This window comes from Thamnophis elegans, chromosome 3 (assembly GCF_009769535.1).
Source record: "Thamnophis elegans isolate rThaEle1 chromosome 3, rThaEle1.pri, whole genome shotgun sequence".
Classification (NCBI taxonomy): Eukaryota; Metazoa; Chordata; class Lepidosauria; order Squamata; family Colubridae; genus Thamnophis; species Thamnophis elegans.
Window position 1 is genome coordinate 99,143,055 of NC_045543.1, and position 13,647 is coordinate 99,156,701.

Genomic DNA, 13,647 nt, shown 5'->3' on the forward strand with positions numbered 1-13,647 from the left:
CCTTGAATTAGATATGCATTTTCAGTGAACCTGCTGAGGTATCTGCACACATAACTCTAGTTGTTTTTCATCAAACCAACGTCTTTCTTTCAAGGAAAAGCACTGAGCAGTGAAGAAACAGCTACATTTACAAATGCCACATTACAAAATTAAGGCTTTCAGAGAAAGACCTAGAACAGTGGTCCCCAATCTTTCCAGCTTGGCAGCCTGTCCGGCATGAGGGGGCATGTGGGTGGCAGGTGCATGCACGTGCACACAGCTCTATTTGTGCAAGTGGCAGACGTGTGCCCTCTTCACTCACATGAATGGAGGTTTGTGCGTGAGCGGAGGGCGCTTGTGCTTGCACTTGAAGCTCCACATGTGAGCACCAGACACTTGTGGAGTGGAGCTTTGCGTGCTGTTGCCTATCACTTGTGTGGCCCAGTTTTGAACAAGCCGTGACCTGGTAGTGGGCTGTGGCCCAGGGTTTGGGGACTCCTGGCCTAGAAGGACAATACAATTATCCTGATGAAATTAACTCTGATTTGAACACTGAAGATGATTGCTTAATATAAGATTATAAAAAAATATTGTGGAATATATTGATGATACATAAGTGAATATATTTAATAGTTGGCAGATTATAAGATGATGAAAGTGCTTCTTACCATATTTACTTCATTTCTTTTCTCCAGCAGAACTCGAAACAGATTAGCTGTTATTTTGTTGTCCTGTACACCTTGCCCTAAACCTCTATTATCATCTTGCATAAGTCGACGATCCATGATAACCTCTAACTGGCCTTAAAAAAAAAATCAAACACTGATTTTATTTCTACACATTTTAGCTATTAAACATTTACTGGATTATATTTCCCAGAAACTGTTATAAATGAAGCAATAATACAGGATATTTACAAAATAGCAAATTTAGAACTTCTCCTCATTAATATTGTTATAAATTGTCAAACTCAAAATAGCAGTCCCAAATACTTGAGAAACAGAAAAGACTTTTAGATTATAGTGTACAATGGAATTATTAAAATAAATTGTGATTTTCATCAGTCATATCAAAATGCTACTACCATTTCTTACCACTTTTTAAACTTGCAACACCAAGAGACTGAGCAGAATGAAGGGTCAAGCGAATCTTGCTATCTTGTATATAAGCCATTGTACTCATTGGATAAAAATTTGCTTGAAGAGGCAATTTACTCATTGTCTGTCTAGGCTGAATCTATATTAGAAAATGTAACTTCAGTGAATGTTGAAAATTTAAATAATACAAGAAGAAAAGCTGCTTTTGCTTCACAAAAATAGTAATTGTAAATACTACTTTATATAATTTATAAAAGTATATATTTTGTGGATATTTCAATCACATTTTTAACATGAGGCTTGTCAATAACAAGAATACATTACTTCTTAGCTGTTACCAAAATGATTGCTAAAAATATTTCTGCAAAATTCAGCCACAAAAAGACCAGGCAAAGATGTTATTTACATTAGCCATAGAAAATACATTTTAATGATATATTTTTTGAAAGTCTGAACAGTAAAAACTGTTGTTTTAAAACAAATGCCTACAAAAAAATAAGAGTTTAAGAAAAAGATTTTTTTACTCAATTTGGTGAGGCAGGCTACTCAGCCTCGGCAGGGGGTGTTAATTGGAACCCTGACACAATTCTTGTTGTTATGGTAGCATCTCAAATACACACACACATACACACACACACGCAGTTATCCATCAAAATTTCCCAAATATTATTTCCCTAGAACAGGGGTGTCAAACTCAAGGCCCAGGGTGTTTCTGCCAATGTAAATGGTCTCAAAGCTATTTTCGGCTGCCGCAGCCTCCTGCAACCCACTTCCAGTGAAAATGGAGCTCCATTTTCACTGGCAGAGGGTTGTAGGAGGCAGTTTTCACTGGCAAAGCGCTTGGGTCACCACAGGCACCCTTAAAAGAGTGATGTTGAGCTGGCAATACCCATCCTGGCCATGCCCCCCCAGCCCGCCTGAGGTCAAACACAACCCTGATATAGCCCTCAATGAAATTGAGTTTGACACCCCTAGCCTAGAAAAAAGTACATAATTTTTTCTAATAAAGAAATATATCTTTTCAGTGTTTAAAATAAGTTATTAGTTTTAAATAAAATTGTGTGTCCCAAAATTCAATTGGATTTTAGGCAGTTTATTATATAATTACTTTCAACAAAATATGTAAAAGGAACTTATGAAAATATATGCGTATGGTATTCATTAATTCATGAGAATTACCTGATAACCATTGAGGTCAGTATAAAATTTGTTATGGCTTTCTGTATCCGATGAAATTCTCATTGCAATCTCACGATTGTATTCTCCTCTTATGTCCACAATATTGGATATCTCAAGAGACTGACCTTCTAATCCTAAATGTAAAAGGTATCTCATAATACATTGTCATGACATTTCACAATAAGTCATTAGTTAAACTCATAAATCTAGCAGATACAAGCTTCTCCTAATCTCCTACTTTGGTAAAAAAAACTATTTGTCTGAAATGGTATAGGGTCTCCTGCTTGAGCAGGGAGTTGGACTAGAAGACCTCCAAGGTCCAAGGACAGAAATAAGTAAGCATATAACTAAGTAAGTAACCAACTAACCATACACACATCTAAGCCTTCCAAAATCTGAATGCCCTCCAGCACTGTGAACTTAAATTCCTAAAATTATCCCCCACATGGTACTGCTGAGAATTCTGGGAATCGAATTTCACACATCTGAAAGTGCATACATCATTAGGAAAACATATGTATGTAAGCACACAAACGGACACATATTTTATTGCTCATTGGTTTTTTCTATTTCTCCATCGTACTCACAGAAGCAGAAACTAACTATGCAATATAATTCAGGTGTTTCAGAAAGCTAAAATACTTTCCAAATAAATGTTATACATGTTTTATTTTCTATATTTTCTTACAAAAATAACTGAAGTATTATGTCTTGAAGGAAATATTCTTTTCAAATATTAATATATGGTTAACATTTGAACTTGCTGAAATACAATATCTTTGAGATGACCTTGCTGATAGTTCGGAGACTTTCAAAAGTCAAAGTCACCAGAGCTTGAACACTTTTCAAAGGCAGTTTCACATACAATTTATTACAATAGTCTAGCCTCAAGTACTCTGCATAAACCGAGCACATTAACCTCTGATGCAGTTAAAACTAGATTAGAACTTCCCTAAACAGTCAGTAATGGGCTGGATGAAAAATAATAAATTGAAACTGAGTCCAGACAAAATTAAAGGGTTTATTGTTAGGAGTCAGGGTGGTGTTAAGATACTAAGCTTGCCAGCTGGAAAGCCAGCAACCCAGATTCAAGACCTAAGCACCTCAGCTCCTGCCAACCTAGCAGTTTGAAAGCATGCATACCTGAGTAGATAAATGGGAACCACTACAGTGGGAAAGTAACAGTGCTCTGTGACATCCTTTATTATGAGGAGTCATATTTTCCCAGAGGTAATAGGTCTGCCTATTTGGAATGGAATAACTGTCAGCTCTGCCTGGTTTGGTTTGATGCCTCATAGGCATCCTGCCATCAAAAGAAGGAGGGATTAAAGAGGGAAGAAGGATGAAAGGGCAATAAAGCTTTGTGTGTATGTGATAAGAAATTGGGAGGGGGGAGTGGCAGGTGATAAGGGTAGAGCAGCCAGATCCCGATTGTACCAGTATCCCATGGCCAGGTGCCCTAAGAAATATGTGTATTACTACCAAACATCTCAGAGTTCTCAAAACATCTTGGTGAGTTCCAATTGGCTGGAAATAGATGGTCAGGGGAGGAGGGATGGGCTGGGGAAAATATACAACCTATTTTTGTATCTAGTAAGCATGGTAATTTCAGAGTTGGCTTGGCTTTATTGCAACCAATATCCTTAGTAAAATAACCTTTTGTTTAACCAAATGGAGTCAAAGGCTTTTCTTTCCTAAGGGATCAGATTGGGGTAACATTCGCTCAAGAGCAGCAGGTATGAGGTGAAGCTCCTTGAATTTCTCTCTGGTTTCCCACATATAGGCAACAATCAGTATCAATCTTTTTATAAGGTCCAGTTGATATGCTAACTGCATTTCTTTCTGGAAGAAAATGTAGCATTAGTTCTGAATAACCTCTACGCTTGACTATATTAATGCACTCTAAGTGGACCTGCCTTTGTGGTCAATCTAGAAATTCAGTTGCTACAAAACTCAGAGGTTTCATTGGTCTTAGGAAGAATGCAAAAAAACCCAAACAATATCATGCATAGGCTTCATGCTCTGCACTGGTTGTCAATTTATTCCAGGGCAAAAAAACAAAATGTTAATTGTTATGGGGACCATGACCAAGGTCCATTATGATTAAGGGAACAACTCATTTCACAGGAGCTTCCATTCTCAGGGGCAAAGTTCCTACAGAGGATGAGAGTTCCTTCAGCAGGGACTTGGGCTTGTATCTTTTCTAGTGGTGCCTCAGTTCTCCGGAATGTAATTCCTCTGCAGTTGAGTTAGTATATGTATTAGCTTTTTGAAAGACCTTTAAAAGACATATTTTAGTGAGGCTTTTTAATTGTAGATTACTTTCAGTAATTGATTCTACTTGTTTTATTGTTTAATCAAATTGATTTTAATTTATTAATTTGAAACTTGGTTTTATTGCAAATCACTGACAGATTTTAATGGTCAATAGCACAGCAAGTCAAACAAACAAATGATAGTCAGTCATAATCATCTATTCACTAGGAAAAAATATTTATTCTTATCTTTCAATAGAACGGAAGAGCTAACAACATTTGTTAATTTACCTTACCATGAACTTTATAAAGTCGTACAGTGTGTGTCACATGACTGAAAAAAGTAGTAACTTCAGAAAAAATTATCCCATGTGTCACTCGTATGATAGGTGGATCGGAAAAAACATAAGGCTGAAATAAAAGAAAAGAAAAGAAATTTGTACCTTCTAGTTTCAAGTTTCATGGTCTTGCTTGAAACAGAGAAGTGGAAGGGGAACTTATCATCCCTTCTATTCCAGTTAGTTCCTCCAAATGTTTAAACTAGGGCTCTCCAAACTTAGAAACTTTAAAACTTCAACTTCCAGAATTCCCCAGCCAGTATGCCCACAAGTCTTACAATTGCCAAGTTTGAAGAACCCTAGATTAAACCATTCATGTATTTTACCATGAAGTAAATACAAGTATTCCTCCACTTATGAACACAATTGAGTCCAAAATTTCCATTGCTAAGGGAAAAGTTTGTTACATGAGTTTTGTCCCATTTTATGACTTTTCTTGCCACATTTGTTAAGTGAATCACTGCAGTTGATCAGCAACACAGCTGTTAAGTGAATCTGGCTTTCCCATTGAATTTGCTTGTCAGAAGGTCACAAAAGATGTTCACATGAGGCCAGGACACTGCAGCCATAATAAATAAGAACCAGTTGCCAAGTATATCTGAATGTAAATCACGTGACCATGGGGATGCAGGCATAAGTGTGAAAAAGGGTCATAAGTGGCTTTTTTTCAGTGCTATTGTAACTTTGAATGGTTACTAAATGAATTGTTATAAGTTGAGGACTACTTTTAGTAAGGCTAATTTTATTTCTCCATGTCACTCTTCACTAAGAATGAACACTAATCGAGTTAACAATTACCCCTTTCCCATTTTAGCTCCCTGCTAGCAGATCTCAAATTCTAAATGGCAACATGAGAAATCATCCAAAAATTAAATCTTCTGAAATTCTAAATCCAGCCTAAACTAGTTTATCTTAAACTTAATCATATAATGAATGAGATTACAGTGTATAATATATAACACATTATTTCATTTAATTTGCCTGATTATTTATCAAAACAAAGAGCAGGCAGAGTACGTACATCAAATACAACTGTAATTTCAGCAACCAGTCAGCAACCCCATCCTCCTTTAATTAGTCTGGAGGCAGTTTTCTCAACATTCTTTTTATTAAGTCAAATTATTTTATTTTTACTAGGAAAGAATCAACTTTGATCCCAAGTGAATAAATCAACAGTCACTTCACTTCCCTCCTACAAAAACTCCAAAGGTAAACTTATGAGCCAAGGTGGCGCAGTGGTTAAATGCAGCACTGCAGGCTACTGCTAGATCAGCAGGTCAGCGGTTCAAATCTCACCGGCTCAGGGTTGACTCAGCCTTCCATCCTTCCGAGGTGGGTAAAATGAGGACCCAGATTGTTGGGGGCAATATGCTGACTCTCTGTAAACCGCTTAGAGAGGGCTGAAAGGCCTATGAAGCGGTATATAAGTCTACTGCTATTGCTATTGTTATTGCAAATGTAGTAATATTACCTTGGCCTCTCCATCTGGCAAGAAGAGATAAGCTCCACTTTTATCTCTGTTACTGGTAGTTCCATACCAAGCAAAGTCCAACTTTACCCGATAATTTTTATTATCTTCTTTTGTATTTACTTTCTAAAGGGAAAGCAATTAATGAGTTTAATCTTTGTGATAATTCCAGTATCAACATTATTTTAAAAATAATTTACACTCATACCTCAACAAGTCCGGAATTCCCTGAGAACCAGATTTTCATGTAATGGTTCTCTAACATGATCTCATCCAAAGCATTCTGTACCTCTTTAACAGTAAATATTCTGTATGGCTTGACTAACTTAGCTTTATCATTATGATACAGATTATAATCAGCAAGTGCAGTTTCTGAATTCAGTCCCTCCAGAAGCTCATAAACTCCAAAACCCAAAGGAGGTAATTGAGCCAAGAAAGAGATCTGTTTAAAAAAAAAGAAAATGTTACATTTATGATCTCAAGAGCAGATATCCCAAGTGTCAAAAATATTTCTGGTTCTCAAAACAACCAATAATTAAGATCTTAAAATCAACACTACAGATAAATCAAAAGAAACATCAACAACCTGAAAAATGTTACTAAGAAGAATTATTTCCTACATTAACTACACTTTTTAGTTTGTTACATACATCATATAGTAAACACACCATCAGGTAAGCCCAGCTCCTCATGACTGCATGGACACAATAGTTTTCATGATGAAGCTATGGAAGTGGCGCTGCCTTATTTGAAGATTTCTTTTTAAAAATGTAGCCTCCTCACCAAACCCCACACAAGGATTTTGTGGGCATTTCTGAAATTTATGCTTAGTTTCCAAGCCTACAGCAGCAATTTCCTAAGTAGTCTTTTGTCACAGATATCACTAAAATATGTTTATTTCCTATTTTAAGAATTATACAGGTAAAATAAGTTGGTATAATAAAAATGATAACTGCATTTGGGCAAAAGGAAACAAACTCAAAATATTATACTTAATAGTTTGAACTTTATGTTTCAGACCTTTATTGTATGTTTCAAGTAGACATCTTATTTGCTTTATATAACCCATTACATGACATAATAGGTACAAAGCATATAGTACCAGTAAGTATGAACATCTTATTATCTTAAAGTGCTTAACTAATACTTTAGATCAAAGTGAAATTAAAGTTATTTTCTCCTACCACAAAACAGAAAGAAAGAAAAGTTATTTGCATACTTTTATATAAAACATCTAGTTAAAATATCTGCAGGGATTTTTTTTTGTATTTGGATTTTTTTAAAAAACAATCCAGAAGACACTCTTTATCAACATTAATAAATTATTAACCAAAATTTAGTATTTTTTTTAGTTTTCAATTAATAGGACATTTTCCAAAATTCAGTTTGCTTTAGAACATGTATGAACACATATGTATTAAAATAGCTTGCCTGGTATGCATCATGTGATATTTTAGATGTTCCATCCCATACTGCACTAAGTTGGACCACAACTGCTTTTCCAGATGGAGAGAGTACTTTAACTCTAGGTGTATTCACATAGAGTGAAACCACTGATGAACGTTCTTGTTCCACAGGATTATAAATCAAAAGGTGCCTGGAAGAAAATTGATGAACCTTGTAATTTGGTCAAATAATTCTGCTTCACTAAAAATAAATTTCATAGACAAACAAGAAATCATTAGAAATTGGATCAATTATATTCATGACTGGGTTCATGACTGGACTAAGCCATAATTTATTTTATGAATAGTTTGAACAAGGCCGACATTAATCAGATTTGGTCTGTAGAGAAATAAAGCAGTCATCAATTGTTTGGACAATTCATGATTTCTCTTCACCACTTTTATCTCTTCTATGCACTTGTATTGATTGCATAAAGGGTTGGAGAAAGCACCTAAAGTATAAAAAATGGGTTCTTGTTACTATATATTGCTAAACAGCAACCAAGAGCCAGTTTAGTGTACACTGTAGTGGTTAAAGAATCTGGCTAGAAATCAGGAGACTGTAAATTCTAGTTTTGTCTTTGGCAAAAAATCAGCTGGGTGATCTTGGGCCAGTCTCTTTCAGTCCTAGCAATGATGCAATGGATAAGGCAACCTCTTCTGAAAAACCTTGCCAAGAAAACTGTAGGACTTGTCCAGAGAGTGTCTAAGAATCAGACACAATGGAACAGAAGAACAACAGAAGAAAGCGACTGCATCAAGAATTTCAAATGATTATTTATTGTCCCAAAATAATATACACTTTACTTATTGTTCCATTTGCCTATATGAAATAAATATGGCTTATGATGTATGAACCCAGCCTGTTTCTAATTTTAAAAAACACAGTGTATATATGTATGTATGTATGTATGTATGTATGTATGTATGTGTATATATGTATGTATGTATGTATGTATGTATGTATGTGTGTATATATATATATATATATATATATATATATATATATATATATATATATATATATATATATATATATATATATATATATGTTTGTTATATTTATGCTGATAAATAAATAAAGGGAGACTAGTATAGATCTATTTCAAGCTATTTAGCTCTCATCAGCTAGCCATACCCAAGTTTTTGGGAATCGAACCTGTGCTCTATTGCCTCCCAGGCAGGGAGTTAACCATTTGAGCTACAGAGAAGGACTCCTTATCAGCCAGCCAGGGTGGGAGGTATATACTTAAAGTCACAACCCCTGGTATGCCCAAGTATGGGAGGAAGGTCACACTTCCACTCTCTGTCATTAGGCTCGTCACAAGAGTCCATCCAGACAGAAACCCAATATTTTTTACTGTTGCCTTTTTTGTTACATTTGTTATATTTATGCTGATAAATAAATAAAGGGAGACTAGTATAGATCTATTTCAAGCTATTTAGCTCTCATCAGCTAGCTCCCTTATCAGCATAAATATATATCTGCTCTTAAGTATATATATATATATATATATATATATATATATATATATATATATATGTGTGTGTGTGTGTGTGTGTGTGTGTGTGTGTATACATACATATGTGTACATATATATATATACACATACATACATATATGGATATATAAATAAATCCCTGATCAAGGTGAATTAGTACAGGTAGTCCTTGACTGACAACCATAATTAGGCCTGCGAATTACAGTTATAACCCATGATGGCCAACAGAGCAGGTACATAACCCACCGAAATTTACATCTTTTTTTTTACAGTTGTTAAGCAAACACTGTGGTTGTTAAGCAAGCCAGAAATAAGCACCAAAAACATCACAAATTGCAGTCACATAACAGTGGGACACTGCAAATGGCTGTAAATGAGGGGCAGTTGCCAACCATCCAAAATGTGGTCATGTGACCATGGGGGTAGGCAGCCATTGGAACTTCAGAACCAGGTATTAACTAGCTTTTTTTGGTAGGGGAGACATTATAACTTTGAATAAGCGACCAGTCATAAATTGAGGACTGTGTAATCCTGTTGTAGGATATATTCAATGGACTTATATAACACCCGCTTAAATAATTACAATGCATAAATGTACTGTTATTTTAAAAAATGAAATAAATTCATAGCACAGGATTGTGTGAAATTAAGCTTCTTTCAAAGTAAACATCCTCCAATGAAGGAAACTCGCCAGATTCAACCCATTGTTTAGCGGCTTGCTGACTTGGCAGCATCCAGATATATTGGGGCTAAAACTTAAATTCTGGGGATTATCCAATTTGAACTAACAAATCTGGTGAATCTAAAGATAGCTACAGAAATGCTATTGCACTGTTAAAACCACAATTAATATATTAATGGACATGAAACTCTAAACTTAACTCTATATTCATACAAATTACCAGAAAAAATAGTTTTATTATTAGAATAGTATATCTAGACATGGCATTTCTGGCACCTTCTCATCTTTTTATCATATTTCACAATTGGTTTCATTACAGAAATACTTCCTCTGTAAATTTGTACAAGTACCAGCTGCAAAGGTCAAAATGAATATATTGAGATGTGTATGTGTGTGTGTGTGTGTGTGTGTGTGTGTATGTGTTCTATACTTACAGAAAACATAAGAATAAAAGCAACTAAGTTTCAAGAGTAAGGTACATTCCACAAAATTGATATACCTATAAAATCAATCTGGCCATATCAGAAAGAAAATATCTGCTTTGATGTGTACTATTCTGAAATACCTCCAGAAGAATAAAAAGTGTGACGTTATATATACTAGCAATATAACTCCAAGTAGCATTTAATTGCGACTGAATCTGTATCACCAAATCTTCTATCAATGTCAAGAAGTACACAATTTTGTTATGAACGAAGACAACAAAATAATACAAAGATTTACATAGAAATCATTCAAGCAGATTTTCTGTTCTATGCTTTGCCTATATAAATCTTTTACACCAAAGTAGGTAATATAAGATCCATGGATGCTAGTGTAATTGGGAACTACAATATAATTAATTCCAGCTTTTAAGGTTGTTTATACTGTACTCTTATTTACAAAAGTAAATAAGGACATTCATATAATATTAAATCCAGGATCAAATATAGTTGAATGTTGGAAATTCAGGAAGAAGAATGTAACATCTTTAAAATTAAATCAGAAGAGTACTATTAAGTTAATATTCTGTTTTATATAATAGCTTATAATAGGAATGTTACTGACCATTATCAGAATAGAATGCTGGAATCCATAAAGACTCCAGTGTTTATGTTACATACCTTTTCGTTACATACCTTTTCATTCTCAAATAAAGATTAATTCTATTTGCTGATTTCAAACTGTAATTCATATCCCCATTGACTATATGAACCCAGATATATTCTAGTACCTTGTCACTGGATGCAAACTGGAATGTATATATTTCTAAATCTAAGAGACATGCAATCTATATGCTAATATATAGATAATCTGCATAAAACACAAATTGAGGAGATGAGAAAACTTTCAATCTGACTAATAATGATGCAGAAAAATAAGGGCAATAAAAGTAATCCTTGACTTACAAACTGCAATTGGAATTGAAATTTTGCTCATAAGTCATAATGGCCGGAAGTCAAGACACCCAAGTGACCAGATCTGATTTTATGAATGTTTTTACAGTGGTCATTAAGCAAATCATTCTTCTAATTGTCAAAAAATACTGAAAATTGGCCAAAATGTCGCAAACTTTGGTCACATGACTGCAAGTAGCTACAGCCAGTTTTAAATGTGAGCTGGATGTCAAATACCTGAAATGCGATCATGTGGCCATGCTGGAGGTGGGGGAGCATGCAGCATTTTATGATGGAAAGCACATTTCCTGAGGCTGTTGTAACTCTGAACAGTCATTAACAGACTGGTCATAAATTGAGGACGAATTGTATAATATTCTATTTTGAACAGAACCACCAAGAAAAATGTCACTAAATTGATTTATGACACATGAACATAAATTAAATGGGGGAATCTAATTTATCATGGAGAGAAATGTTTTAGGGAATAGAGAAAAGTTAAAAGCTAAGAAGACGGTTGACTCAGCCTTCCATCCTTCCGATGTGGGTAAAATGTGGACCCAAAATGTTGGGAGCAATATGCTGACTCTGTAAACAGGTTAGAGAGGGCTGTAAAGCACTGTGAAGTGGTATATAAGTCTAAGTGCTATTGCTATAAGTAGAAATAATACATCGTTTTAGTACCCTGTTTCCCTGAAAATAAGACCTCCCCAGATAATAAGCCCAATCAGGCTTTTGAGCGCATGTACTAAAAAATAACCCCTCCCCCCAAAATAACCCCTCCCCAAAAAATTGCAACACAGCAGCAGCCATGAGGTGACCAAGCTTGCTGCCTCCTGCACCTCAAAAATAATAAGACCTCCCTGAAAATAAGGCCAAGCGCTTATTTCGGGGTCAAAAGAAAATAAGACCCTGTCTTATTTTGGGGAAAACACAGTAATCTTCAAATGTATGTTTGCAATTTTGGAAAAGAAAAATAAAATCACAAGATTTCTATACAGAGATTCCAGTTAATAAGTTTGCATTTCAGATACACAACAGTATGCACACTGTAGCTATAACTAACACTAGTCTACCATACTGTTTTAGAGCATGTATATATTATGCCACCTATAATATCATAGTTTCAATAATCAAAGCATCACAGTTACAATAACAAAGCATCACACTCACAACAAACGCTACTCATTTTGTGTAGCACAGAACACCACTCATGTGGAAGACAGTGACCAGATAGAACTCATCACAAATGAATTAAAAAATAAAAAATAATAAAAAATCCTGAAGCATAGTGGCAGGTTTATTGAAGGAAGTTTTTCCCCCATTTAAATTTCTGGAGAACTTGGAAAAACTGAACAACTACCTCTGTTTTAGAGGCAATAGGCAGCTATGCTGCTCTCACCATTCAGAGCACTTCTTTGTGGCACTGGCCTCTGGGTTTATGCTGGAATTGATTCTTCCTTCAAAAATTTAAAATTGTTCTCCTGTTTCGATCAGCCAGAAAGACCCTGAAGAAAAAAATTTCCAGTCAGAACATTTTTTTTCCTAGAATTAGAAGTGTGGCTTGGCCTATTCCAGCATTAAAGTGCTCTCCAAAATTTCAGTCAAATTATGTTTTATTCTTACTGCCACTTTGGCAAGGGGGAAAAAAATTAAAGTTAAAAAAAAATCTACCTTGATATGATCCTAAGCAATGGGATGGTACACTGAAATTTTCATTTGCAAAAGTACCACCTCCTTTTATGAAGTTTCAGGAAGTTTACAAAAAATCTGGTGGAACTATTGCATTGATTGCATGCTAACAAAAACAAGAGAGATGCTTTTTTTAAAAATGCCCTAAGTAATTTCCCAGAAACAGACAACTGCAAGCATTAACCTTTACAAAGAAAATAAATTACTTACCTCTAGTATCAAAGATACTTCCATGAAAAATTCATACCAATATGCCTAAACATTATGTCATTCAACTTTTTTTAACTAGGAAAACTGAACTGCATCAAACGCTCATTGTAGCAGAACTGAATGCAAAACCCTCAATGCTAAAACATAATCTCTTCAAAAAGCATTAATATATAACTGGTAGGTGAGCAAGATCTTCAAAGAGAGACAGTTTGCTTCCTGTCTCCTGATAAACAGGAGAAACAATTAGCAAAATCCACAGATCATCATAAAAATAGATGAATTATTTCACAAATTATAGTACCATCCATAAATGGTACCGAAAGAAATTAAGATCATAATGCAGCCTGGAATCCTAAAAAAATAATTGCCGTCTGTAAAAATAATAATATCTAAATCCTAAATGATTAAAGACATATTTGAAAAA

The 13,647-nt window shown here is 34.8% G+C and overlaps 1 protein-coding gene across 1 annotated transcript in view; it reads right to left on the reverse strand.

The window, feature by feature from the left end:
• Positions 1–13,647, reverse strand: part of MAN2A1 (mannosidase alpha class 2A member 1) — a 56,366-nt gene that overhangs the window by 6,994 nt on the left and 35,725 nt on the right. Inside the window, exons 14-20 of the mRNA XM_032213800.1 lie at positions 7,748–7,913; positions 6,525–6,758; positions 6,320–6,442; positions 4,807–4,921; positions 2,256–2,389; positions 1,074–1,215; positions 648–781 (exon numbers count right to left, since the gene is read on the reverse strand). Coding sequence (XP_032069691.1) covers positions 648–781; positions 1,074–1,215; positions 2,256–2,389; positions 4,807–4,921; positions 6,320–6,442; positions 6,525–6,758; positions 7,748–7,913 — 1,048 coding nt within the window. The remainder of the gene's footprint in view (positions 1–647; positions 782–1,073; positions 1,216–2,255; positions 2,390–4,806; positions 4,922–6,319; positions 6,443–6,524; positions 6,759–7,747; positions 7,914–13,647) is intronic.